Here is a 27631-nt window from a genome sequence, read left to right as displayed (position 1 = left end):
GCCTCCTGCCTGAGGCAGACCTGATAGGTGTCTGCCTATTATGTTGGAGTCCCTTACTGGATTGAATAGTTAATGCTGTATCCCAGGTCTCCTCCTGAACCGCTACACTGGTGGTACCTGAAATCTTGGGTCCAGATTGTTGCCGGAGTGTCATTTTATTTTCCCTGTCCTTCCTCACTCACGTTGTGGCTGCCGTGAGTGAGGTGGTAAAAATGGTACCGTATGAGAGAGAGAGGCTGAACGTCAGCTTGCCACCTGAAAAAGACCCGGATGTGGGGAAACCACTACCTCCTGGGTGTAGGTAGTAGCAGTGTGGATCTGGCAGCTAACAGGACCATTGAGAAGCAGCTCCCCAGGACCTGGTGACCGTGAGCTGCAAGACTGAGCAAAATGAAAAAGACATGCTGGCGGCTGGCTGTGGGTGCTTTAATCCCAGCAAATGTGGGATGCAGAGAGCCCCCTTCTGCATTTCATACCGTGAAGGAAAAACAAAATGGACATTTTCTCAGTCTTGGTGAAAAGTCCTCTAGTCAAAACCACCATTATTTAGAAAACTATGTGGATCTGAAAAGTTGTGGATGACTCTTGACCTTTTTCCTTCCCTTATGGAGGCTGTGTCATTCCTTAGCTGGTATGTCCAGCTGTCTCATGTTTTTATGACTGTGAGCTCCCAGGTGGCTTTCCTTCTGTATCGTTTTGGCTTTATCGAGTCCACCCTGGGGCCAGCCCTCTTCCTTGCAGATGGTCTCGCCTCTGGATTCGGAGTGTAGACTGGTGAATGGATTTGGGTGTGAAGGAAGGACAGAACGGTCTTGTTTATTATAGGAAAGGGAGGTTAGCTATTTGTGGGTGGGCGTACAGGCAAACATAACCTGACTGTTAGATAGAATCCACACCTGGTGAATTTTGCGTGTGGGTGTGGGGGTATGGGGTCAATTTTTAACTTAAAAATGTATAAATTCTCACTTATAAGTGGATATTAGCCATGTAATATAGGATAACCTTACTGCAATTCATAGACCTAAAGGAGCTAAGTAACAAGGAGGACCCTAGGGAGGATGCTAAATTCTCATTCAGAAGGGCAAATAGAATAGACACCGGAATGGATTGAAGAGAGGGATGGGAGCCTACCATAAATGTCCTCTGAAAGGCTCCACCCAGCAGGGGATGGAAGCAGCCAAAGTTTGGGTAGAGCACAGGGAGTCTTATGGAAGAGTGGGGGAAATAGAAGGACCTGGCTGGGACAGGAGCTCCACAAGAAGACCAACAAAGCTAACAAATGTGGGCCCAGGGGGCCCTGTGGAGACGGATATACCAACCAAGGGCCATGCATAGAGAGAATCAGGTTTCCTGCTCAGATGTAGCCCATAGGCAGCTCAGTCTCCATGTGGGTTCTCTAGTAAGGGGAATAGGGGCTGTCTCTGATAAAGACTCTGCTGGCTGCTCCTTGATCACTTCTCCCAGGCTGGGTGACCTTGCCAGGCCACAGAGGAAGAGGATGCAGGCAGTCCTGATGAGACTTTATAGGCTGGGGTCAGTTGGTAGGGGAGGAGAGCTCCCCTCTTCTGAGAATTAGGTGAAGGGGCATGGGGGGAAAGGGAGGGAAGGTGAGACCAGATGAGATGAGGGAGGAGGCTCTGATCGGATCTAGAGTGAATAAATTAAAAAAATAATAAAATAATTTTCAAAGGTATAAGTTCTGTGAATAAGTAAACGTTAGGGTTCACTGTCAGACTTATGTTAGAGCTAGCACATGTGAGATTGTCATGTGTTTTACATGACAAGTTTTATGAACTTCTTACATGTGAAGTTCTAAATGGTCAGAGAAGCATCCTTCTGCCCTAGTTTCGCTTCTGTTGCTGTGATTAAAAAAAAAACAAAAACAAAAAACAACACCATGACCAAAAGCAACTTAGTGAAAGAGAAAGGCGTTTATTTCAGCTGTCTGTAGTCCATTGTGGTGGGGGAGTCCAGGAACTTCAAACTAATTATATCACATCCACAGTGGAGAGCAGAGAGAAGTGAACGCATGCATTGGTAGCAGTTCAGCTTGAAGCCTCCGCTCTTACACAGCTCGGACCTCTCACCTAGGGATTGGGTCCTCCCACATCAGTTAAGGCCGTCTCGCACAGACACGCCTCCAAGGCCAGCTCACCGTAGACAGCCCTTTGTCAAGACTTGCCGGCGATTCCAGGTTGTGTCAGGTTGACATTAAATCTAACCATCATACTTCCTGAGATTTTTAGAAAATATACCGCCGTTTTTATATTCTTTTGAAAAATAATGCTTGTGTCTATGATTTTAACCTATACATCATCCCTTAGTATCTGTGGAGGGCTGGCTTTAAGATCGTCTAGGTATCCAAAGTCTCCAGATGTCCAGGTCCTTTCTAGAATCAGTGTGGCACTTTCATATAACCTAACGTATACTGTAAATCAGTTCTCTACTGTTAGGACCAAATACACGTTAGAGGCTGTTAATACTTGTCATGCTGTTACAATGCTAACATTTTATTCCTTAGGGGAAACGTGAAGAAGGAAAATACAGGCTCAGAGTAGGTGCAGGCTTGCCTTCTTTTCTTTCCCAGGGATATTTTCAGTCTGAGGTTGGTTGAAGCCCTAGATGCAGACCCAGAGGACAGAGAAAGGCTGACTGTATATTAGCTAGGTTTCTACGTACAATTAATTGTGAAAACACTATAGTCACCTACAGTTTCTGCTCTGTGAAATATTCATTTGTCACTCTGTCCCCAGTAGCGAGAAATTGCTCGGATATAGTGATGATTATTCTGGGTTGATCGGGAGTTTTTTGCAGTCTAAACGGATGTGTTTATGGCAGTCACGCTGGCCTTGCATTCTAAACTCTTAGAGATTGCATTTGTAGCATTGTCCCACCATGGTGGGCTGCGGTAAGGACTTTAGTTTTTCAGTGTCTATCAGTTACCTGCATTTTTGGTCTTATGGAGTGCTTTTTTCCCCCCTTGTTGGAGACAGGATATCATTATGTAGCCCAGGCTAGCCTTAGGTTGAGTTCTTCCTGCCTCAGCCTCTTCAGTGCCGGGATTACAGGTACACATAAAGGTGCCAACTGCCTTTGAGGAGACTCAAGGAAATGTTAGGATACTGAATGGCATTTTTAAAGAAGCAATCAAGAAGTTGCTGTCTGCCCCAGTTCTGTTTTCTTCCTTGCCGAAGCACCGGTATATTGAAGACGTTTCTAACCCAGGGTCTGTGGATTTACATGGGTAGATAAAGGAGATCTTGAATTCCCCTAAGCTGCGTGAGAAATACGTTATAGGTCTTTGTAGGTAGGTCTTTGGTGAACATAGCTGTAATTTTCCTTAGACACTGAAGTGGACTGAATTGCCCATTCTCCGGAATAACTATGAGTTCTTTGTGACGAGTTAAGGTGTGACTGTTTAGTGCTGTGAGATTCCTAACCAGAGCTGCTGCCTTTTGAAACTGAATTCCAGTGCCGCTGCTGCCTCAGCCTTTGCGAACCTTCATGAGTTCTCTTGAGATGCTGTGTAGGGTGAGGATAAGAGTGCTTGTCCTCCCTTCTTCCCTCCTTCGCTCCCTCCCTCCCTCCCTTACTTCCCCTTCTTTCCCTGAGTTTTGACTTCCTGTTTCAATTATTTCAGTCCCAGGACACAGGAAGCTCAAAACACAAGGCTTGACCACTTGTTCACATGTGAGGACTAGTTTCAGGAGCCAGGCTGGCTCTGGGCTCCTGGAGGTGGGGGTGTTGGAGTTCTGGAGTTCTTCTCACCTTGCTGCAGATCTGCTCTGATGGTTTTCCAACTGCTAAATCTCCCCAGCAAGCATGACTTCTTATCTTTCCCTGGCACCTTTGGCTTGACAGGTCACAGGCCCCAGGCTAGAGCCCATTACTGCTACCTTGTGAAATGGACATAGTATTTAAACTGATGGCTTCTTATTTATACCCACAAATCAGTACATTTTTCTGCTCTCACCAGAGAAGCATCTATTTGCAGTAGATGGTGATTAACGTGGAGACTCACAACTGGTCGAGGTGCAGGGAATAAGAGACCGTGGGATGAGCATCCGTAAAGAGCATGTTTTTATCACTCCCCCCTCACTCCTTCCAAGGATCAGGGATCATTCTGGAAGAAAAGGCAGAAAGATTGTAAGAGCTGGAGGTGGTGGATGGCTTCGGTATGACTGTGTTTTCTGAACACGGCAGGGCAGTTGCACGTATGAAATTTATAGCAGTTGAGACATCCCCCACAGCTTGGGCAGGCGTAGGCCAGATAAGATTTTAGTATGCAGTGTGTGTGTATCAAGCATTGGCAAGTGATAGCTACTGGAGAGGAAGGGTCAGTGTTCTTAAGGGTGTGGCCCCTGGTGGGGTGACCACTCTCTTGGGAAGGTCACACATGTAAGAGTATGAGGGCGGCACACACTGTACTTGATAGTCATAAATAAATAAATAAAATTAAAAAGGGGAAAGCAAAGTTGGGTGGGTAAGAAAGAGGGGACGGGACGCGTCTGCAGAGAATGTCGAGTGATTATGATCAAAATACTTGGTACAGAATTCTTAAAGACCTGATAAGAAATGAGGAAAGAAAGGAGAGCGAGAGTTCTGGTGGCTTCTGTCCTTAGGAGCCCAGCAAGCAGCTCTTGTGGGATCATGGATAGCTCCTGAGCCCACCTTTTTGTGAGTGGGTGCCATCATTATTCCTACACCCCAGTACTAGAATTACTTCAGCCACATGAGGGGAGCTGGAAATGAGAATATTTCTTCTGAAGCTCTGCGGTATCTTGTAGTGAAGTCATCTGCTATCTCAGTGTGCTGACATGTAATTTTTAATATACTGTTTGGTTTTTCAATATAAAAATCAGAAACATCACATTTTTCCATTGATTTGTCATATTAAAAATAAAGTTTAGATTGATTTTTTTTTCCTCCTTCCTCCTTGAGTTATTGTTGGTGGCTCTTTTTATAGGAAATAGCCTCCTGTTATTAATCTGCTTTTTTATTGTCTTCCTGGCAAATGTTTTTTCAGATTTTTGTCTAGTGTAAAGCCGTGGGAAAGACTCATTATGAGGTTTTTCTGATGCGAAAATCTCTGAGTTAAAATAATGACCCTGCTGCATACAGTCTTTCCAACATTAGTAAGCTGCTGAGCCTTCGGAACCTGTTCTTTTTCTTACTGTGAAGATGAAATGAGATAATGCATGTCCATGGCCTGATACGGAACCTGGGCCTGGTAACTGTTTATATTGGCCTGATAATGTAAATCTCATGATTCCAAATGAACTTATTGTGATATTATAAAATGGCTTAATTATAGATGTTCATTGCTAATTAATCTGCCTATAGAATGAATCTGTTAATTATAATTTCTGCACAGATTCTCTTGGGTGGGATTCCACAAGTTAGACTGACATTTTAGCAGAAGAAGAAAGCCCAAGATTAGTAAGTTGACAGCGATAGCATATGGTGCATTCATACTGCTGATAAGCGTCACTTGTGCTACTGAATGAGAGTCTGGAAACACCAAGAGGGAAATCAGCTTAAAGCACCGAATTCCTAAGTCTGCCCTCGTGGAAGCACACAAGTACTTCTTTAATTGATTTTTATTCCTCGGGCGACTTCATTCACTTAATACTGGGGCTCACTGTTCTTAATGGTATAGCAGGAATGAATTAAAATAAACATATTCATCTGCCTTCTGCAGTAAATGATTCCGATCAGGACCATTCACCAGAGACCTTCTTTGAAACTCGTGAGCGAGTGCAACCCAGGGGAAGTTTATTTTGTGGTTTTTGGGTTTCTTGCACTTTCCCAGAGTAATCCTTTTGGAGTTCCTCGGCATTTTTTTAACCTGGGTCAATAGAGTGCTCAAAATACTTCTATATTTGAGAATTCAAGTCAAAACAAACATTGCCATGGTGAGGGGAGAGAGCAGCGGGGCTGAAGTCCCCCAGCCTTTGAAAGAAGCTGGCAGTGGGTCCATGGTGATGTGGAGGTGGGTATATAGGTACTCATGTTGGATTTGGGCAGTTGGTGCTTGGAAGTTAATTAAACACTTAGTGATCCCGCAGATAAAGACTCGTTTCCTTAAGAATGTTTAAAAGTAAACAAGGTGGTGGTTGGCGTGGTTGGCCTGGTTGTCAACCGGATGACATCATCCTGGTTCAAGTCCCATCTTTATAAGGAGGTCCTTTAGCCCAAGCCCAAAGCTTGTGTGTCGATGCTTGAGTTAAAAAAGACCAGAGATGTTAAGTGGAGGCTGCAGCGTTTCTGCCTTGAGCTCTCATCTTCTTGGCTTGCAATGGGCTCCCCTGTCTCTGTTTAGAAGAACACTCATCTGCTGGTGAGCCTTACCTTTATGATCTCATCCCACCTTAATCACCTCCCAGGGCCCCCAAGGAATACCAGGATTTCACAGCATGGAGCTGGGGGGAGACAGTTAGTCTGTAGCATCTAGCTACAGATGTAAGCATAAGCAAATAAGACCAGTCTAACTACTTGATTAGCTAATAGCCTGGCATCTAAGTCATTTCACCTCATTTTGTTTGTTTGAGACAGGGTCTCACGAGGACCAGTCTGGTCTCAACCTTCCTATGTATTGTAGGTGGTCCTTAAATTCCCAATCCTCCTCCTGTACCTTTCCGAGTGCTAGGGTTACAGTTCTATGCCATCATGCCCAGCTTAAATTTTAGTTTTTAGTGTGTATTACCTCATTTCTATTAATTATATTTAGTTAGCTTGAAAATTCTGCTCAGCTCTCGCTGGGTGGAAAACTAACTGGTTAGTGCAATGGATTGACAATGGATGGATGAATGGTGTTATGAGATCACTTCCTTTCCTTGACATTCGTTTTTAATGGAGCTGGCTTCGTTTGTGTTCCGATGGCTCAGTTAGGGCACATATCTTCTTAGGACAGTCAAGTTGGGAGAACATCAGTTTGCTGGATGAGGGAAGTGAAGAGTCGCCTGTACCTCTGTCATAGTCTTGCCGCTTCCGTCAAGAAACTCGTGCAGGCGGGAAGACTGCATTTCCTTTTGTGTTTAGAGGGACGACGTGAGCTAAGAATGAGAATGTGTGAAAACAAGAACATTTTAGAAAATCAAAACTAAAGCAGGACTTTGGAGTTGATTGACCTGAAGGATTATGGAAGACGATCCTAACAGCGTTATGGCAGATTACTCATGTGCCAAACTGTCACGGCAGGTCAGGTGTGCCCCTGGAGCCTTCTGAGAGTGAGTGTTGCTGGAGTCAGCCTTGACGTAGCGTGTCATGCCTTTCAGGTCCTCACCGCCACTAAAAATCATCACCATATGTGCCAGTGGCGCCACGTAGGCCTTTTGGGGAAGATGAAATGACAGAGTAGACATTAACCCGCTTTGAAGGACTTAATTCTCTACATCAGTCCTCTACAGGCTGACGTAGAGGACGATCCCGGCTACCGTGTGTCTTAGACCCGGAAGGCCTTGTAAATAATGTAATGTGGTTTGCTGGGTTGGTCATTGGTTTCCATACTAAAGAAGCAGAACCCCAATATGCATAACTAAAACAAAACAAAACAAAAAAAAAACATTGTCTAAGAGATTGCTGTTCCACAGGGCATTTCCCCATCCTGTCATGCTCATGAAATATTCAAATACTTTTAGGTTGTACTCTGTTTGGTTTTGAGTAATTCTGTTGAGATATTTATTTCTTTGGATTACAAGCCTGTCTTTTTTTGTTTTGGTCTACTAAACATTATGTAAGTAATAAAGGTTTGCAAAGTAAGAAAACACCTCTGTGGGCATTAGAGCTCTTCCCATTCCTGAATGTGCTGCTGAACAGTTGAAGATCAGTGTTTACAAGAATTGATCGTTGGCAGGGCAGAGGGTTTTAACATCTTCAGCCCCTTCTTTTCAAACATTTATATCTTTATCGTGTGTGTGTGTGTGTGTGTGTGTGTGTGTGTGTGTGTGTGTGTTTAGCTGTAGTCACAGGTTTGTGAGCTGCCTGATGTATGTTCTGGGAACTAAACTTAGGTCTCTGGAAGACCAGTAAGCATTCTTAACTGCTGAGCTAACTTTCCAACCCCCTCTCTCTGCTCTTTAAGGCAGGGTCTCATGTAGTTCAGGCTGGTTTTGAACTTACTATGTAACTGAGGAAGGCCTTGAACTCCTGACTTCTCTGTCTCCTCCTTTCAAGTTGTACTAAGGTATGGGTAGAGAGAGAAGCATTTAGAGTTTGATACTATACCCATTTAGCAAAGTAATAGTAGTAGGTTACACTCTTGGGGCCTACACGTTCCTCAGCCTTGGTTCTTGGCCATATCTACAGCACCAGGCATAGGTTTTCTCCTGTCTGTGGGGCCTTAGATCCAATAAGGAAGTGGTTGGTTACATTCATAACTTTGGTGCCACTACTACTCTAAAGAATGTGTCTTTCTGGGTTGGCCATTACCATTCTTGGACTTTATGAATAGATGTTAATGAGGCAAGAGGGTCAGGAGTTAAAGGTCTTCGTTAGATACCCAGTGAGTTTGAGGCCAGCCTGAGGTATGTGAGCTGCTGTCTCAAACAAAACAAAACAAAATAGATTTTGAACTTGAAAAGTAGAGTTTGGGAAAACTATCTGTCCCCCCCCCCAGAGTTGGGTGTGTGGTGCACACCTTTAATCCTAGCACTTGTGAGGCAGAAGGAGGAGAAGCTCTAGGGTTTCAGGCCAACTTGTTCTACAAAGAAAATTCTAGAACATACAGTGCTATGTTGAGAGACCCTATCACAAACAAACAAACCAAAACCTAAGGGCCTCCCTTGGGATGAAGGCCACAGCGTACTTACCATGTTTATTATTTTCAGCATGTAGGCAAACACTGAAAGATCATTTAGGTCAATGCAGCAGCTAGAGAGGTGACAGAGGTTTAAATCCTCAGAACCTAACAGCTTCTCCCTTCATGAGTTTGAATTAAATGAAGTGCTTTGAACTCATCTTCCCTGGAGCCCTGTATTCACAGTGACTCTAACAGGAGAAAGTGTAAAGGGTTTAAGGAATTGTTTATGCAAATATTCAGTAGGAGCCAGAAAATCCTTAATACAAAAATCTATGTTTGTAAAGATTAAAAATATTTTTCAAAATTTAAGTGAGCTTTTTAAACAACAGTTTTATTTATTTATTTATTTATTTATTTATTTATTTATTTTGATGATGAATCACCATTGCCTCTTAGGCAGGGCCCACACTGAAATTTACCTGGGCATAAATATTCTCCTTTGACATTTTGTAACACAAAGGAGTTCCAGTGCCCAGGGCCCATAACACTTTGAATTGGGGGGCGGGGGGAAGGAGTGGTAATTTACTCTTCTGATGAGCCAAAGCAATTCTCACATTTTTCTGAGGTTCGGAGCCAACAGTATGAATGTGGAAGGCCAGCATCTATGAGGGGTTTTGGATTACCACGTGACCACAATAAACTGACAGATAAGCCAAAGGATGAAATGAAAGGTTTCTCCTGGCTCACGGTTTCAGAGAGATTTCAGTTCTTGCAGTAGGGAGGGCATGGCAACTGGCAGGGGTGTCTCTGTCCTTGACCCCAGGAGCTGATGCTGCCAGCTGATCACATGACCATGAAGCAGAGACCATGGTGGGAACCGGGTGGGAATAACCATCAGGGGCTTGTTCCTGGTAGCCTGGTTCCATCTTCCCTGAAGTTCCATAACAGAATAGCACCAGAGGCTTCAGAACATAAGCCTGTGGGGAAACGTGGTAGGTCTAAATCATAGCAAGCATCTCTTTTAGTTTTTGTATTTTATTTCATTACATTCTATTTTTCATCAAGAATATTGTTATCAGCAAACTTAAAAATAGGCATATGGATAAATAGTGACTCTGAGGAACAAATTAGTCAGATTATGGCTTTTACCTCTTTACTAACTAAGTTGTCTTTTGGAATTTGTGGAGACTGTCACATGACAGAGAATGTCATGTTTTTTTCACTCATTTTCCATGTTGATATCTCTGCTTTTCAACTTCCTTAAAGGAGCAAAATTACGATTGAGGTTTTGTTTTTTGTTCTTGTTTTTGTTTTTTGCTTATTCTGGATGGATGTAGAATGTGACATAACGTTGTTTTAATAGAGGCGTATAGTGTCTGTTTATTTTCAAGCTGCACACCCATCTTTGTTCTGTAGAACATGTCTGCTTTGTTAGAGTCAGGTCTACATTAAGACCCCTGGGTGCAGGCAGGGCACAGTTTGCAATTCCGACTGTTCAGTGTCACCTTTGTTAGGCTGTCCAAGTATCACGTTTGTCACCGGAATGAGTAAGAGTGTTCAGAAAAAGGAAAATTTGATAGTGCCTAATGCCTGTCAACATTTGGTTTTTAAGTTAAATGAAGACTTTTTAACAGTCACTATAGCAAGGGCAACCAATAATCAGAATGGATCCTGGCCTCTTACGTAGAAATATTCTGCTTTCAGTTGTAGGAAATCTGACTACTGTAGATATCCTCTCCTGCATATCAGGAGGTGACCTGTCCCCTCCTGAAGCTTTTGGGGCTGATTTCACCAACGGATCAAATCTAAGTATGAGACATAGAAATGGAGGCCACAGAATGAAAAGATGATTTTCTTGCTTGTTTTAAAAATTTCTTTCTGTTTTTTTAAGTCAGTTTCCCTATATAGCCAGAGCTGGTCTTCAACTCCCAATCCTCCTGCCTCAGCCCACTGCATGCTAGCATGGCAGGCATACATCATCAATCCTGGCGTGAATTTACATTTTTCTTATTAGCTTGCTACACATACAATACCGGAGTATTTTTCTGTAGCAGATAGACTATACATCTCCAGAAGGACAGCACGTCTCAGGAAACTGAATGTGGTTTTAACGTTTTTCCTCATGATGTAGCTGTTTACTAGGCTTTCTCACTTGTCAACAGGAGTCCAGACCTTGATTTCTCAACCTCCCTCCAAGCCCTTGCCACTAATTTCATTGTAGGCAGAGAAAATAATATTCGGAAATGCTAAACATACAAAGTTATTCATTGTTTGAAATAATTTGAGAGCAGCATGCTGGTGCCATTAATAACAATGACGTAAAATTGGAGTTCAAGGAAGAGGCGCAGAAGATTAAAATTTCCAAGTATTAGCCTTAGATCTGCACGATATCATTAATAACCTGGACTTAAATGAATCACCTCATTTAACAAGGACTTAAGGTCTCGGAGCAGGAGGATATGTAATTACGGTACTTTGCCCACGTTATATAAACATGTTAGGTTACCTTGAGCCGGTGATTATTCTTGTTGGGGGTTATCACCACCATCCTGGCTCCCACGGCTGTAAACTGCCGTTTGGATTAGATTGTATATCTGAGAGTCCTTCCACCTTCCTGATTTCATAACTGTATGTTGATAACACCCCTAAAGAGGCTGGAGAGTTTTGGTTCATGCTTTAGATCTGCGAAAGCTCTAGACTGGGGAGGGTAAGGTTACCGGGAGATTCTAAAACCTGAATTGGTAGTACAGTTACGAATACTTCCTGCAGGAGGGCCAAGAAGCGGGGGAGGGGGAAGAGGGGGGAGTCGTCGTTGGTCCTTATTGCCAGGGAGGCAGTAGAGTTACCCCTCTGTAAGTGCAGTGTCCCCATTCTTGCGTTCATCCACTGGCAGATCCAGATACTGGGGATGAGCTGTATTGCAGGACACAGGCAGGCGCTGGCCTCCATAGCACCTAGCTGTGTCCATAGCATTTGCTGGCATTGACCGTCAGCTGTCTCCAGCTGATTTATGGTGCAGAGGTTTGATTGGTCACGTGCAAGCACTATGGGAGGTCACCCCAGGGACCTGAGCATTTATGGCTTGGGGTCATTAGGCGATGTATGACTGTTCATATCCATGGCTTTGGTTCAATGAAGGCCACCTCCCCCATGCTCTCACAGACCAGAGACTCTGGACCGGCAAACAAAGAGAAGCTGGATGTTTTGAATGTATTTTTTTCCCTCCCGTGCTCTCTGGGGAACTCAGGGAGGGTGTATTTTACTTGTGACCTTCTTTGCCTGTATGGTTGCAGTGTACTGAGAACCAGAGAGAACACTAAGAAGAGAAGGGCATCTGCCTGTGGCAGGAGACCCACATCCAGTCCTCTCTGCTGGTCACTAGCCTTGGACTAACAATGGCCTAGTGTAGTCCACTAAGCGGACCTTAGATTGCAATTATGGTGTACTCGAAACTCTGGAAGCCTGTGCCCAGCTTGTTAGTTGGACAGGAGCACTCAGACCTGCACTGTTTCTGTTTCACTGAATGCCCATCAGATGGAAAATAGTTCCGCTGGTAGCCATGGTGGGGATTATGAGAACAGAGCAGTAGGCCAGTCCTTACACTGTGAAATGAATTATGTGCTGGCTTCCCTTCTGGGGTCACTTCTCAGTGATTCCTCACAAGGGTTTTGGTGGGTGGGTACCACTGTGGTCTTTCTGTGGGCAAAAGAGCTGAGGCAGAGACCGGGTGACTTGCCAACATCACACAGCTTACAAGGGGCTGATCTCGCATTTGAAGGTGGGACCTCTGCTTTCAGAGTCCATGCTGGTTGTCACTGTGCTGTCTGTACCCTTCCCGGCAGACAGCTGAGTTGGACTGGGCAGCTTGCTGAAGGTTTTGTAGGTGGTAACAACTCCTTGTTAAAACTATTAAACTACACTCACTTACATATACAAACACACACACACAACACACACACATATACATATACCCGATATGTGTGTATATATATATATACATGTATATTGTATTATTGAGCTATTGAACCAATATATGCATATGTACATGTATGTATATGTATACATATATATTGGTTCAGTATTTATATATTGAAAATACATGTTTTCATTTTTAAAACTACCTTTATTTACTTAGTTGCTTTTTTTTTTTTTTTGGCCTGGATACAGGGTTACCTCTGTGCACACATGTGAAGGTCAGAGGATGGCCTTTGGGAGTGGGTTCTGTTTCTTCCCTGAGGTCCCTGGGAACAAACAACCATCAGACAAGAGTTTCCACTCACTGAACAGCTGTTGCTTCCATCCTAAAGCCCATGTTTATTCTCAGATTTTAAATTTGATTTTAGAAGATGCTGTAAGTATATTGCTGTTCTGTTTTTGTTTGTTTTTCTGAGACAGAGTCGCATGTAGCTCAGGCTGGCCTTGAGCTCCCCCTGCCTCTCCTGCCCGTCCTGCCTCTACCCACCAAGTGCTGGGGTTACAGGCATTTGCTTGCTTCCACATCCAAATAATTGTGCTTTTTGTCCAATGTTTATCATACTTTTGTAGAGATCTAGTACTTAACCTTTTTACTGGAAGACCTATGATTAAAAGAATTATGAAAAATTCTCCCAATTACAAATGAAAACCTAAGACCTACCGATTAGCTAATGATGAGGTAGGAACCTGCATTATGCAGACCGTGTAATTTGAATGCCGGAAAGCAAAGTTTCCTGATTGAGGTTTTATTATGTGTTTTCCTTTGAATGGCAAGTCACGAAACAATCTTTTTTTTTTTAAATAACTGTTCAAGATTTGATTTAACATTTTATTTCTCCATAATTCTATAATTAAGAATAAGGTAGATTTTACTTAAAATTCCTCCATAACATAAGTACATCTTAATATTTGTGAATACTACCAAATGAGGCCACCAGTATTTTAAAATGTTCAGATGGACAAAATGTCTCTTTGTTAAAGGGACCCTGACTCAGAAACACAGTATCAAAATGAAATCATAGAGGAATAAATCCCCAACTGAGAACCCCCATCCGGAGAGACCACAGTGGAGTCACCAGGCTGGGCTCAGAACAGGTGATCTGGTGGTAGTGTTTGCTAAGAGGGGATATTGGGATTGAGATAGTCCCAGATGGCTCCATCTGCCCTGGGCGTGTCTCCTTGGGATCTCGACGCTATCACAGGTCTCTTTATGATCATGGTGCTATAAAATTGGTTACGTACCTGACGTGTGTGTGTGTGTGTGTGTGTGTGTGTGTGTGTGTGCACATTGATTCTCTAGCCTCATTAAACACCATCAACTCAGTCATTTCAGATTCTGGACCACATTTACCTGAGGCATCTTGGGTAATTTATTTTCATATGTGTCTGTATTTTGCTGCACGCTATCCTCAGATAGGGCTGGGTTTTCCATTTATTTGAGCGTTCCTCCTGTTAGTCTCTATAGATAATCTTATTGTAACTGCCCGTATGCAAATCAAGAAAAGCAAATTTGATTTCTAGCATTCTAATGTGGTGAAACAAATTTGTGAATCTAGGAAGTTTGCTCTGTAAATGTGAGTAACGGAGAGAAAAATAAATGTGGGCACGAACGCTAGCTATTATAATCGTCTTCTGACCTCAGCCACCCTTTAAATAGCCCAAGTAACGACTGCTTGATATTTATTATAAAGCACATTAAATTCCTTCATTAAATGAGCCATTCATTCCTCTTTTTTTGTTTCATGTAGCAGGGAAAACAGATTGTTCTATTATCATTCTTGATAGGAAATTTATAAAATTATTCACAAATGTATTTTAAACTGGAGATATATTTAGGTATTACAGGGTGTGCTGGGCAGAAAACATTTCACATTTGAATGGCAGGCACGTGACTATAAATTCTCTTCCTACTGAATATTAATCACCGGCTCCATATGGCCGGTGGATGAGACTGTGAGAGGCAGCTCAGAGATGTAAATTCCTACCCCATCATGAACTTTATGTGATTAGTTCACTGTTTAAAATTAACTGACTGACCTCCAAATTATTGGGGAAAAAAAAATCACTCTTTTTGGGAACTCCAAGGGCAGAAGAGGCTCAAGCAGGGTCCTGATTCCTTTTTACCTCTTGGTTGGCCCTTCACCTTCCTCTGCACAACCTATTTAATCCAGACTGAATTTGGGCCCTGTCTCTATGATGTCTGCTCCTCAGGGACAATGCTGTTCACATCCTGGGCCTTTTACAGATCCTGCTCCAGGGCACACCAGGCTCCCTTCCTGTTCTCCTTCTGTGGCCGCCATGATCTGGGGCTTCTGAAACGCATTTGGTGACTGACTGGTCACAATCTCATCAACACACCCCCTCCCATCCCTACCCTGCTCCCTCAGCACCACCTGGACCATCACAGCCCTTCCGGTTTTCTCCCGCCTCTGAATGGCACTCACTGCCTACCCACAGTGTTCCATTTTCTCTTCCTCCTTGTACCCCTACTTCCTCTCAGTGGACCACGAGATCTTTCCTCCTGCCCAGTCCCAGTGACTGGTTTTTCTAGGCCTGCAGTGTGAGAACATCTTGGTTTGAATCTCATTTGCTCACTTAGTCTTCCCAAATGCACCCTTCACCCACCGCACCCTTTCCAGACTTATCTGTCCACAGCAGCGTATAAATGTGTCATCCTCCAGGGATGACAGGTTGTAAGTGAGGAAGATGATGGGCTGTGCTGAGCTTGGGCGAGGACCTGTGTGGGAGAATGACATAAGCTAGGGTTATCAGCAGGCCCATCAAGGTCCCAAAGGGACTTCTGTGAGAAAACTGGGAAAAATGAAGTAATCATTTTTTTCTGTAAATCGAGCAATCGAGAATTATTAAAAAAAAAAAAAAAAAGGAAAATGGAGTTTAGAAATGAAAATCCTTACTGCTGAACTTGGCTCAGCCACATGTGGGGTTCTGTGGCACTGGACAGTGCCCTCATCCGTAACTGCCTTTCAAAAGGAGTGTGAATAATAGCGGTGATTAAACGATGCCGTATTCAGCACGGGATCTGGTCCATAGGAAACGCAGGACATTTCAGCAGAATTGAAACACGGCAGAGTCACATGCCCTGGCGTCCATGCTTATAAAGTATGTGGAGACGGGAGACCAGAGACCACCGTGCTCATCAGACTGCTGATTTAAACTGCCCATCTTCTGTAACGATGTATCTGTTGCTTTACTAAGTAAGAACAAGAAACAGGGAAAAAATATCTTCCAAGGGACAAAGCCATATTCCCCTATTTTTCATCCCATGTTCCTCTTGCCTTATCCCTGCTCCAACTCTCTGCACCTGGCTCCTGAACCCTTCCGCCTGACTGTGTGGTCACGGTGACTCTTGAAGGACTGCGATCCTTGTGCACGCGGGTTCCCGTGCCTGCCCTGGCTGCCCTTGCTGCCCATTGCTTTGTCTAGGTTTTTGCCAGTGCCCCTTTAAGAGTTTTCTTGACGCCTCTGTCCCATTAGCTGGCGCATTAGGACAGCTGTACTAAGAGTGTCTGATTTGTGTTTGTTTACCACAGTGGAGCACTTTCCTCCCGAGTGGGAATTTTACCAGAGGCTGGAAGTAAAACATGATGTAGTCGCTGATCATGTCCCCTACGTTTCTGACAGTTGTAACAGCAGGAGAAGGGCCATGTGACTTCCTGAGGGTGATGTGTGCTGTGGGAACTCTGGTGCAGGGGCCTACAAGGGGAGAGGAGGAAAAGGAGGTTCCTGGAGGAGGGGCTTGGGATGGCAATGTAAGTATTCCATGATTTCTGTTCGAGATGATATTTAAAGTACTGACTAGCTGTTTCCTGAACAGACAACACAGCCAGGTAGTTTTGCAGGTTCTTGGAGAATGGGTAGGCATTCAGAATGGTGAGGGGTGAGCTGAGGTGGGTTCTTCTTGGTGCTTGGCATGCAGCAATCTTCTCAGACTGCAGAACATTCCCTCCTCCTGGTGTCTATGGTGGGCTTAGGAGTTCAGGAAGTCCCACAGATTCTGTACAGTGCTTTCTATGTGTGTAGAAATGGGCCAAGTACAGAAGTGGTTTGAAGATGCATTTGCTCCAGCTGAGGTTGGCCGGGGATGCTCTTGACGCCCACAGGGCAAGCCCTCACCTGCTCGAGCTCCCCAGGGACTAGCCACAGTCATGCTCTCAATGCTGGCTCCAAATACCCTTTCCAGATCCTCCGAGCAGACTGGTTTCTGCCTCTTCACGTGGTCCAACTAAGCCATTTCCCTGTTCTTCTCTGACACCTCTCTAGGGCAAGAAACGTGGGGTTGAAAGACTGGAGAGAGAGTAGAAGTGCCCCCCGCATTTTATTCTTAGGAAAGGCAAGCAGGCAAGCAGGTACTGCAAACATGATTCGGTGGTGGCTGTTTTCTAGTATTAAAGACTGAATTAACATGAACCGAATCCCACAGAGACAAAGCAGGTCCACTCCATACCCAGCAGCCCACAGAGAGATGTTAAAGTACCCGGCCCTTAGGATTCCATCCAGGCCGGTCACATATCAGAGACCCTGCATGTCAGGTGTTTACAGTTCCTAACAACAGCAAAATTACAGTTATGTAATAGCAATAAAAATAATTTTATGGTTGGAGTCACCACAGAATGAGGGAACTATATTAAACAGCTTTAGGGAGGTTGAGGACCACTGTCCTAGAACATGATGGATGACGAAAAAGTTGTTCGTGTTTTCTCTTCCATCACTCAAGAGTGGCATATTGCTGGTGTTCCTGTTTATCGAAAGAATGAGTTTCAGCTTTCTATCCTCAAGATAATGCATCCAGCTTGTGTAGTTTACTGTGCACAAGGAAATTCCCGAAGATTCTCTGATATCCTTGGCTTACTTAGTAAGGCAGAGGGAGGGAGGTTGATCTTAGCAAAGATAGGAGCTGCCTTTTCACAGGAAGGGTTTGGTTCAGCGTTGCTCTGATGCAACTTCTGATGCTATCAGCTTGCTAAACTTCAGCTCTGCATGTAGAGCAAAGGCCATGGAGCAGACTCGGAGGCCGTTGTCACCCTGGACATCTCCATTGTCCGGGGAGCACCATAGTCCCTCAGAGTCAAGTAACTGTCAGACATGTCAGTTTGTTGTTTTGGTCAAAAGCTCAGGAGCTAGCCTGGCAGCGTGTTCAGCCCTGCCAGGGTAACAGAACTTTCCGAGGACTCTGAGGATCCACTGTAGTTAAAGGAATGCAAGATTTCAAAACAATTGTCAAAAAAGGAAATGCCAGCGTCTTGCTGGTTTCTCTAGCATATGAGGTCAACGACCCGTAGTGATGAATGTTTTTCAAGTGTTTTTCTATTATTGAGGAACAAAGAATAGGAAAATTTTAGTGAACTTCATTACAAGGTCTTCCTTAGGGTCAGTTAGAATGTATGTAGCACATTTTCCTTTGCTTCTATCATAGTGCCTATTAATGCTAATACTTCCAGCATTTTACTGTGGCTTTTTTTTTTTTTTTTAAATTAGACACTTCGTTTGAACAGGAAAGGGGAGGAAGTTCATGGTATGGCTTGATCATCTGTTGAGAACAGGCCCGGAACTTTCTGTCCTTTTAAATACTCAATAGGGAAGCATTACTGTTTGTGGGATCACTGTAAGAGCATTCCCACAGCAGGCGTGACAAATGGCAGGCCCTTCTGTGTGGCGTCTGCCCGAGTTCGTGTGACTCTAAACATCTTGCTTCTACTTCATCCACAACTGCAAGAGTCAGGCCACCTCTTCATCCTGTCACAGGTTCTTGAAGACATTCACCCTCTCTTGAGAACAGTTGTTCACAATCCAGTCAGTTACTTGTCTGTCTGAACAAATCCTTTCCTTGGGACAGCTCAGCTTGGCTGAGACAACTCAGTGGTGCAGCCCAGTCTGACAGGAGTGCTTCCTGCCATGGAGAAAAAGCAAAAGAGAAAGAAAGGAAAGTGTTTCAGTACAACAAAGACAGAAGTCGTAACTGACATGACATGAGGTCGGACCACCACGAGAAAGGTGGGCACAAAAAAAGTGAAAGTCCGTCAGGGTGGCAGCAGGCTGAACTGACTTTGACCTGGATTTAGCCTGCGGATGATAAACCTTCATGCCTCCCACCTCAGCTGTACCACGACCCCTTTTATTTGCAAGTGTTGAATATGTGCGCAATTATAGAAATTTTGGAAACTATGGAAAACTGCAACAAACAAACAACAACAAACAGGCTCACTCCCTAACATTACCCCCCAAACATAAGCACCGGAAATGCTTTGGCAAAGCTGTCTTGTAGTTTTATGCAGTTCAGAAGTACTTTCTCCTGTTTTTCGCTCACCTTTCACTTACCTCTATAAGTGTTCCTTCCGCTTATTTTATTTCTTTCACTGTGATAATATGTACATAAAACTTATCATTTTAACCGTCTTCTAATTTCCATAGAACTGAGCATATTCAGTTAGGCAACAGTCACCATTATTCATTTCTGGAGCTTTTGATTATCCATAGTCTATATCTGTGAAAAGCACTTCCCAAACCACACTCTCCTTTTAAGGCCATATTTACAGAGGAAAACAGTGTGGACGTGTAGGTCACGGGTGGAGCTGTTTGCCTGACACGGAAAAGGCCCGCAGCTCAGTCCACGGGGTCTCACACACTCGGGATGTTAGACATGGAGCCATCATCCTCCCTTCTCTATAATGACACTAACCACAGGACCCAGGGTGGTGAAGGGAAGAATTAGAGAAAGGGCCTGGCATTCATTCGGTCTGAGGCTGTGAGCCCCGTGTCAAGGGTTGAAAAGTTCTAGACAATTTTCGTAATTCAGATGAGTCTCATGGCCTCACGGCTGGGAGAACATGTTGAGTTAATGGAGCTCATCTTTTCTTCAGTCGCTTTAGTTTGCCAGGGCAGCCATCGGAACATCACAGGACGCGTCGTTGACCAACAGATGTTTATTTTCTCACAGGTCTGGAAGGCCTAGGTCAGGGTGTCAGTGTTCCTGGCCTCCCAAGCTCGGCCTTCCTGCTTGCACACAGCTGCCCTCTCTAGTGTCCCTCGACACACCTGGAATGGCCTTCTGCAGCCAGAATTCTTCTGATCAGGATACCAGTCTGATTGGATTAGGCACCACCCTAATTAGCCTCATGTTAATTTACGTAATCATTTCCTGAAAGGCCTCATCTTCAGCTAGTCACCTCCAAAGGAGCCCAGTGTTAGGGCTTGGACAGAGGGATTTTAAAGAGCCACAGTTTCCTAAACATCTGTTTAGAACAGCATTGTTTTGTTTTCATATGGGGAGATTAGTATAAAGAAAAATAGCACTCTGCCATGCTCGTATCTGTTATTAAAGGGGGAGGGGCAAGTAGATGAAAAGACAGTTCAGACTGCTTGGAAGGATATTAAAAGAAAAGTAACCTTCTCCTAACCATCTTCTGGCAAGTAACTTCTGTGACATTTGCACTTGTCAGGTTGTTTTGTTTTGTTTTGTTTTGTTTTGTTTTGTTTTGTTACATCAATGCTGGGTGCAGTTCTGTCTATGTGTTTATGTGTCAGGGAGGCATCCATTCACTGACTGGCCTGAAATGCTATGTAGCAATCCGTGTGTGTGTGTGTGTGTGTGTGTGGTTTTAGTTTGATTCGCTATTATTGGGCATTCCAAGGCCACCCCTACTCCTAACTCCCAAAGTGGAGTTAAAGCCTGAGATGGAAAGAGACGCTTAATAAGGCAGTAGTAGGCCTCTGCTTTTGGTGAAAACGGGCTTTGTTTTTCATCTTCCTGTTTATTGTTGGTTAGAACTATGTGAAAAGTCTCCCAAGAGGCCCATATTATGCAGGGATTTTCCTTGGCCACTGAGGTCATCTCAGCCCTCAGCCTGCCCAGGGATAGGGGTCTGTCTGAGTCATTAATTAGCAGGAGTGCCCACTTTCAGTGAAGGAGCCTTTCTTATAAGAATGGCTGTTGTGTGTGACTCCTTTCTGCCTGCACCCAGCCTCTGGCAAGGTGGCAAGGGGCCAGCCTTCTAATGGAATGGGAGCAGTCTTACCTCATCAAGATCTCAGGGGAAGCCAGGATGGCCAGCCGCTCCTGAGGTTAGCAGGCCCTGTAAGCCAGACACTGTGGCTTGGATGCTAACGGTGGAGCAGGGTTTGGTCTGGGATTTCCTACCCTAGCATCTTAGCCTTCTGTGTCACCTGCCATTATTTTATAAGCCGTACCTTGGTGCAGACGCTCTTTTGATTTCTGGAAATAAAGCTGTCTCTTAGAGGTGTTCTTTTCCAGGCCCCTGGAAAAAGAATATTCGTTTCTCACTTGGGACTTCTAAAACACACATGGGCAGTGTCTTCTGCACCGAGCTGTGAGAGGGGCTGGCAGAGAAGAGCCCTCTTCTAAAGCTACCTTTAGCTCCCTGTGCAGTCCCGAGGAGGCCCTGAGGTGGCTTGTGTCTCCACATGAGCTTTACTGCTGCTGAGGCTCTAATTTTGTGACGCTATGGACATGTGTGGATGGGCTTGGGTGGTGGGAACGTGTAATTCTGCAGAGATTTAAAGGGTTGTCTGTGATGTTTCTAATTACTGTTTGTTTGGTTCGGCCATGCCTAATAAGTAACCTCAGGAGTTGAGGAATGCAATGCTCATGTTACAGGCAACCATGCAGATCAAATTCTAACCAAGGAGTCCAGCGAACACACTGCGGGGTCATTGTTAGAAAAGTGTGCCGTTGGGTTTCAAATTTGGAACAAGAGCAGTCTGGAACTTCCCCACCTGTCATGCACTAACATGAAGGACACACACCTGAAATGAACTATTGTGTGCAAACCCATTTAGAAGTGACCAGTGACCTCTGACATTCGGTTTTCTTTTTAATTTAACTGGGAATGAGGGAGGGAAAGACTTACTGGCTTCTCTTTCCTTTCTTTTCCATCATTGCCTTTATAGGAAACCAAAGTAGAGGCCCGGAACAGTGGGTGTCAACCTTGGATACAGCCTGGTACCAGCTTTGGGTTCTAATTCTCACTCCCAAAGTGCTGGCTTAATTGTCAAGGTTGCCGTCTACCCTGGGCTTTTAAGAGGTCCCAAGGGGAGTGTTGTATACCAAGGCTAGGGCTCCAGGAATGTAAGAGGTTGGTTCATGAGATAAATCTCAGCCCAGGTCACACACAGCAGCCACCTGGAGGTTTTGGAGAACCATCGATGCCCACTCAGTAAAACCTCATTTCTGAAGGAGGGAACAGGATTTCTGAACGGCTCCCGGACAGTTCTGGTGTGCAGCAAGAGTCTGGCAAAGTGACTAACTCACCTAACCATGCCCTACCATAAGAAAAAGCAATACCCAGGAACGTGGAATGGTTGGTCAAGGTCAGACTCGTGCTACGGAGGTCTGGGGCTCAGATATGATGCCTCTCTGGGCCTTCTGTTTGCCTGACGTCAGCCCTTATGTTTGTTTATTGTATTTATTGATACCTCCTCATCCTTCAGGTGATGTTCCTGACTCCAGGAGGCCTTTTCTGGCTCCTCATACTCTTCTACCATCCGGTCTGGGTAAGATCCCCTTGGTTGTGTGTGAAGAGCACTTTTATGTAGGTTTCCCCTCACTTGGTCGGTTCTGGAGAAAAGCCCATAACGTTCTCGTCCGTTGTGTAACTTGATGGTATGTGCTAGGCCCTAGGTACCGTTTGTTGGATTGCCGTTCCCTGACTTTCCGTTAATCCATCAGTCCACATGGGTTGCTAAAAATAACTGGATTCTGTATACTAGCTCTGACAGCTAAGTGCATTTCCTGTGGCCTAGTGCATTCTGGGTCAGGATCTTGTGGGAAAAGACTGTTTGGCAAGGCACTGTTAATGGTGGTCCAATGAGAACAAGACTTTGGTGACCTCGCATGTTGCTCAGGGTGCTTTGAATGCCATGCGGCAGTCAGGGTGCTGACGTGACGAAAGGGAGCCTGTGGCCCTTCAGTAGGCTGAAGGTTGTCTGATGAAAACAGTATTTCATGGAAATGTGCTTTGAATCATCTTTATGTTCTTGCTTAATAAGTAACTCTGAGTGGCCACAGGCCAAATAGCTGAATTCAAATTTTTGGCTTCATGTATGCAAGTTACCTCAAATGATGAAAACATTGTGTTTTTCCTCTGTCATCCTAAATATGTTTTTTACTGGGAAAGCATGGCCAGAGCTGTGTGCTTGTGTGTCCTGGTTGTGGCTCTGCAGCCCATAGGTGGCTGTGAAGCTCAGTGTAAATGCCAGATGAAGGAATGATGGTCATGGGAGGAAGATTCAGGCGTACACTGCCGTGGAACCAGGTCTGCTAACTGGGCAGCATCGTGCAGACTCTGGGATGTTAAGGTGTTGAGGAACGATGGCCCAAGTGCACGGGGCTGCTTCGGAATCACCGGAACACATTTCACAGGTTCACTGTCAGCAGGGACTGTCACATCTGGAGATGTGTGGAGTCAAAACCACCACTCATTAGGACAACTAGGAAACTCGTCCAAAACAAGTCCTCCTGAAGATGTCAGGGAAAAGAAAGCGGATTTAGGTGGAGATAAATGTAAAATATTTTTGCCCGGTTATTTTCTGGGACAGGTTTCCACGCAGCAGGCTGGCCTTGAAGTCACTGTCTCCAGGCTGTCCCTTAGCACCTGAGCTTCCTGTCCCCACCTCCTCACTTCTAGAGTGTGGGCCATCACATTTACCTCCAAGTGTAAAACATTTTCATAGCAGGTAATGTTACCATGCAGTACAAACTGCATTTTTAAAAAATCACCTTTAAAGCAAAAATCTCAAGAACAATTTCTGTCATATTATTATTATTATTTACATTTTTTGGATGAAAAATTTAACAGGCCAGTTAAAAGCCTATTGATGAGTACCTATGGCTGTCTGAACTTCAGAGGCATGGATGGCAGTATATTCTCGAAATATCAGGACTGGAATTTGAACCCCAAGTCTTTCTGGTTTCTGGTCTCCGTATCTTTGGCCCAGTGTTGAGGTCTCCAGATGAGACTGCTTATTAAGTGTGAGCATTAGCCATGCTGGTGGGAGAGCCCTTGCTTTAGCTTCTTAAAACTTCTGTTAAGCCTTGTGAAGTTGCTCAGAGAACAGTTATTTGTGAAGTGTGGAGAAATGGGAGCACACACACACACACACACACACACACACGTAAATTGTCGAGCCGTTGTGAAAACAGCACAGTGGTTTATGAAAAAGTTAAGAGCAGATCTGGTGTACGATCGGCCCTGCTTCTATTATACACCCGGAGGAAATAAATCAGTACCTGCATCTCCGTAGCCCAAATATGGAAAGACCTGTCTGTTATTGATGAACAGATAAAGAAATTATGGGATGTGTATGCATGTGTGTGTACGCGTGTATGTGTGCACACGCCTGTGGCTATTATTCAGCCATAAAAAGAAGGATTTGTGTCAGGTCTAACTCTAGAAGACATTGTGCTAAATAAAATAAGGTCGAAAAGAAAGCCCGAGTACTGCTTACATGTGGAATCTGAAAACGTCAAGCTCACGGAAGCAGATTGCTGAACAGTGGTTGTCGGGGCCTGGAGGAGGGGAAATGGACAGCCGGTGAGCAAACAGTTCTCAAAGCGAAGGTGTGTGAGTTCGAAGGCTCAGGTACACAGCAGCATGGGCGGTTGTATGTGGTAATGAACTTGACGGAGGTGATCTGCACACAGCGTCTGTGTGCAGCCAAGCCTCTGTCCCGTAAACATGCCCAGACTTGGCCAATGACATATTTTAAAATGGCCGCTTGTGATAGGAGGTCCCAGCTTCAGAATTTTGTGATCTGATTCTCAGGTGCATTTGATTTGGAAGAATCAGGTGAGCAAAATGGTTCATGGATTTGAGAATCCTGTCTCTGCCACGTGCTACCTATGTGACTGTCAACAAATCTTTACACACACACACACACACACACACACACACACACACACACACACACCTGTGTTAGCTTTGGCGTCAGTCAAAGGAGACCTTATAGCTTCATTTCCCTCATTGCCTTCCCACGGTCCCTGAGTTAGAAAAATATAGCAGCCTATAAAACGGTTCTGCCCTATGCTCACAAACCTTGTTTTCTCTGTCAGGACACCGTCTACTTCCCGCTTGGGAAGCTTGCCCATCAGAGCCCTTTTGCAGGTCACGGGTGGGTCACGGGGGTTCCTGGTTGCTTCCTGGAGACCTCTTACTCAGCTTGGCAGGATGGGCCACCCTTGAGAACCAGCAGTCTGGATATTCAGGTCCTCTGAGCACGCCTCTAGTTAGGAAAGCTGGGTAGAGTCCCGTTGCTGCATACTGAGTCACACAGGTGCTCCTGAGACACTCAGGCTTCTCCAGTGTGTCACCTTCCCAAAGCGCTTCGTTTCCCTTCATTTCCAGGATGCTGCTTCACCGAAATTCTGCTTAGGGCCCACTTCCTTCTTGGAATTGTTTTCCAATTAGTCCTCCCAGTTCCTGCTGTCCGTTCTTTGGTCCTTTGCTAGCATTTCCTTCATCGTACTTCCTCTAGTATGTTGACTCTTTCCCCCCTTCCCTTTTCTCTACATACTATAATGTGCCGTGTGGACTTCAGTTACTACAACACTTAAAAAAAATACAAAACTATTTCACGTTTCAAGCTCTCCATCTGCCTGCTTCTCAGAGGACGAAGTCTAGATTTGTTTCATGCCTCACCTATTCCATCCTGCCTCTTATTCGGGTACCTTCCCCATCCTCGGATGATATTGCCGCCTAGCTATTTCCAGAGTTCAAATGTTATCTACACGGCTGGGGATCCAGCCTTGGTTTCCTCTTTGTCATCTTCATTCCCTCCAGTGCTTGGGTTCTCCTTTCAAAGTCATCTTGAGTCTATCTTTTCCGCCTTCACTTTGCTCAACCTTGTCACCTGCCCTCAACGGTAGTCTACCGACTGGTATGTGACCCCTTCCCCCCACATCCCACTCTTGTATCAGAGAGCTCTGTGATGCTGGGGTGCCTCACTGTTTGCCTCACAGTGTGCTTGTCATTGGGGTCCATCTGGACTCTTTCACCTCGATTTGTTCCTCTTCTCTGCCTTCCTTTGGGGTCATGCTGGGTGAACAGACATCATGGGGTATTCCACATGAGGTGCAGGCTCTCCCTTTCATTTTCTTTTAGTCCCGGTGACTGACCCCATGGCATTGTCTTGCACACACCACAATGGCACTGATCAGTCTTCCCTCTTCCCCTGAAGCTTCCTTTTGCACAGTCAGCTTGTGTCTCATCCTCTCAGGTCTCAGGTGTCATTCCTCGGGGCGTCTCCTCCCACCACCCTGCCCCAAACAGTTGTCTATGGTGTTTGTTATCTGCCATTGCAGCCTGCTTATTTCCTCCTCTTCGGGAAGCAGAGTAAGTTACTTTGGAAGTGCGTACACCAGGCTCTGATTGCACATTCCAAGCTCCCCCCTCCCCCCAAAAAGAGCATTTTTATGGTTTGCACAACTGATACCTGTTGCAGCAAAGTGCTGGACGTATTGGAGGCACCGGATGTCATGAGATGTTTGGAATGAGCGTGCCCTCCTTCTCTTATATTACTTTATCTTATTTTCAGGCTTGGTGATCGAACCCGGAGTGTGTGTCTGTTCATGAGGCGCTCCAGCTCTGAACTCTTCCTTTTCGTAAAAACCAGTTTGTTTCTTTGTTTATTCTGTGTGCCCACAGACACGCCTGCATGAGTTTATTTGTACCGTGTGTGTGCAGGGACCTGCGGAGGTCGGAAGAGGGCATCAGCGTCTCCTGGAACTGGAGTTACGGGCCGTTAGGACTTGCCGTGTGGGTATTGCATATGCATTTCTAGTCAACACACTGAAATTGTAGTTTGTCTGTTTCTTGGTTTTAGGCATTATCCTTTGGTGCAAGGATTTAGTTTGCTTTTATCTCTCCCTGCCCCTTGTTTCTCAGATCTCATTCTGCCAACCGAAATCATATTGTAATTGTACTGTAATTAGGGTGGGATCAATATCCAGTGTTTACTTTATTGCGACTGTGGAATCGCACAGGTGAGCCATTTAATATAGTTTGATTTACTTTTTCTCTCGAGATTAGATTATGTAGCCAATATTGACTTTTTTATTCTTAATTTTTGATATAGTTATGAATAATTCAACCTCAAATTCCTTACCAATTGTAAATCTCCTTTCAATATAACCAGCCACACAGGGAATCTGTCAAGGTCATCTTTGGAGGAAGAGCCACCGGAATCTTCTATTCCTCTCAGGGCGGAGAATGGTTTCCACTGAGCACCACTCTGCCAGCTCCTTTAGGCTCTGTCTTGTATGAGGGCCCCGCTATGTATTTCATGAACACATTTTCCAGTGCCTCCCAGAGAAAGGTGGGAATTCCAGAGAGGAGAGACACAAGTCTGAGAATGCCTTCATCTTCCTGGATTTTAAGTGATGACTTAGTTAAGTGTATGCATTCAGGGCGGAAGTCATCTGCCTTCCGAATTTTGACACCTTCCATCCAAGTGTCTTGAGCTATTTCTTGAAAAGCTTCAGACATCAGGTTCTGACTTTGAATCTCTTGTATGAAAAACTTTCCTCTGGAATTTTGAGGGTTTTTTTTTTCTTGTTGAATCTTGATTTAGAAAATCTTGTTAAGGTGTGCGAACATTAGTAGATCCTTTCACCTTGGCAGTCCTTTCCCCCCTCCTTCCTTCCTTTTCTTTTTTAATGTTTAATAGGTTTTCTCTACTGACGAAATGAGCCAGTTCAACTCAGATTACAGCATAAAGGCAGGTTTATTGAGCGTGGCTCTTGGGCGGGTGCACTGGTCCCAAGGAACAAGGCCAGGGAAGTCGCCACAGGAAGGGAGATGCATAGGAGGAGGAAGAGAAAGAGAGAAAGAACCTGCCCACACAGGGAGAGAGAAGGTGCAGAGAGAGAGAGAGAGAGAGAGAGAG

General features: G+C 44.7%; 1 protein-coding gene across 2 annotated transcripts in view; it reads left to right on the top strand.

Annotated features, from left to right (window-relative positions):
• Positions 1-27631, top strand: part of Ano6 (anoctamin 6) — a 162244-nt gene that overhangs the window by 13655 nt on the left and 120958 nt on the right. The window contains exon 2 of one of the 2 annotated variants that reach the window (XM_060388747.1): positions 22181-22243. The exons of the other annotated variant lie outside the window; for it this stretch is intronic. Coding sequence (XP_060244730.1) covers positions 22181-22243 — 63 coding nt within the window. The remainder of the gene's footprint in view (positions 1-22180; positions 22244-27631) is intronic. 2 annotated transcript variants of the gene reach the window in all.

Source organism: Meriones unguiculatus, chromosome 8 (assembly GCF_030254825.1).
Source record: "Meriones unguiculatus strain TT.TT164.6M chromosome 8, Bangor_MerUng_6.1, whole genome shotgun sequence".
In the NCBI taxonomy this organism is placed as follows: Eukaryota; Metazoa; Chordata; class Mammalia; order Rodentia; family Muridae; genus Meriones; species Meriones unguiculatus.
This window is presented reverse-complemented; position numbering and strand designations above follow the sequence as displayed.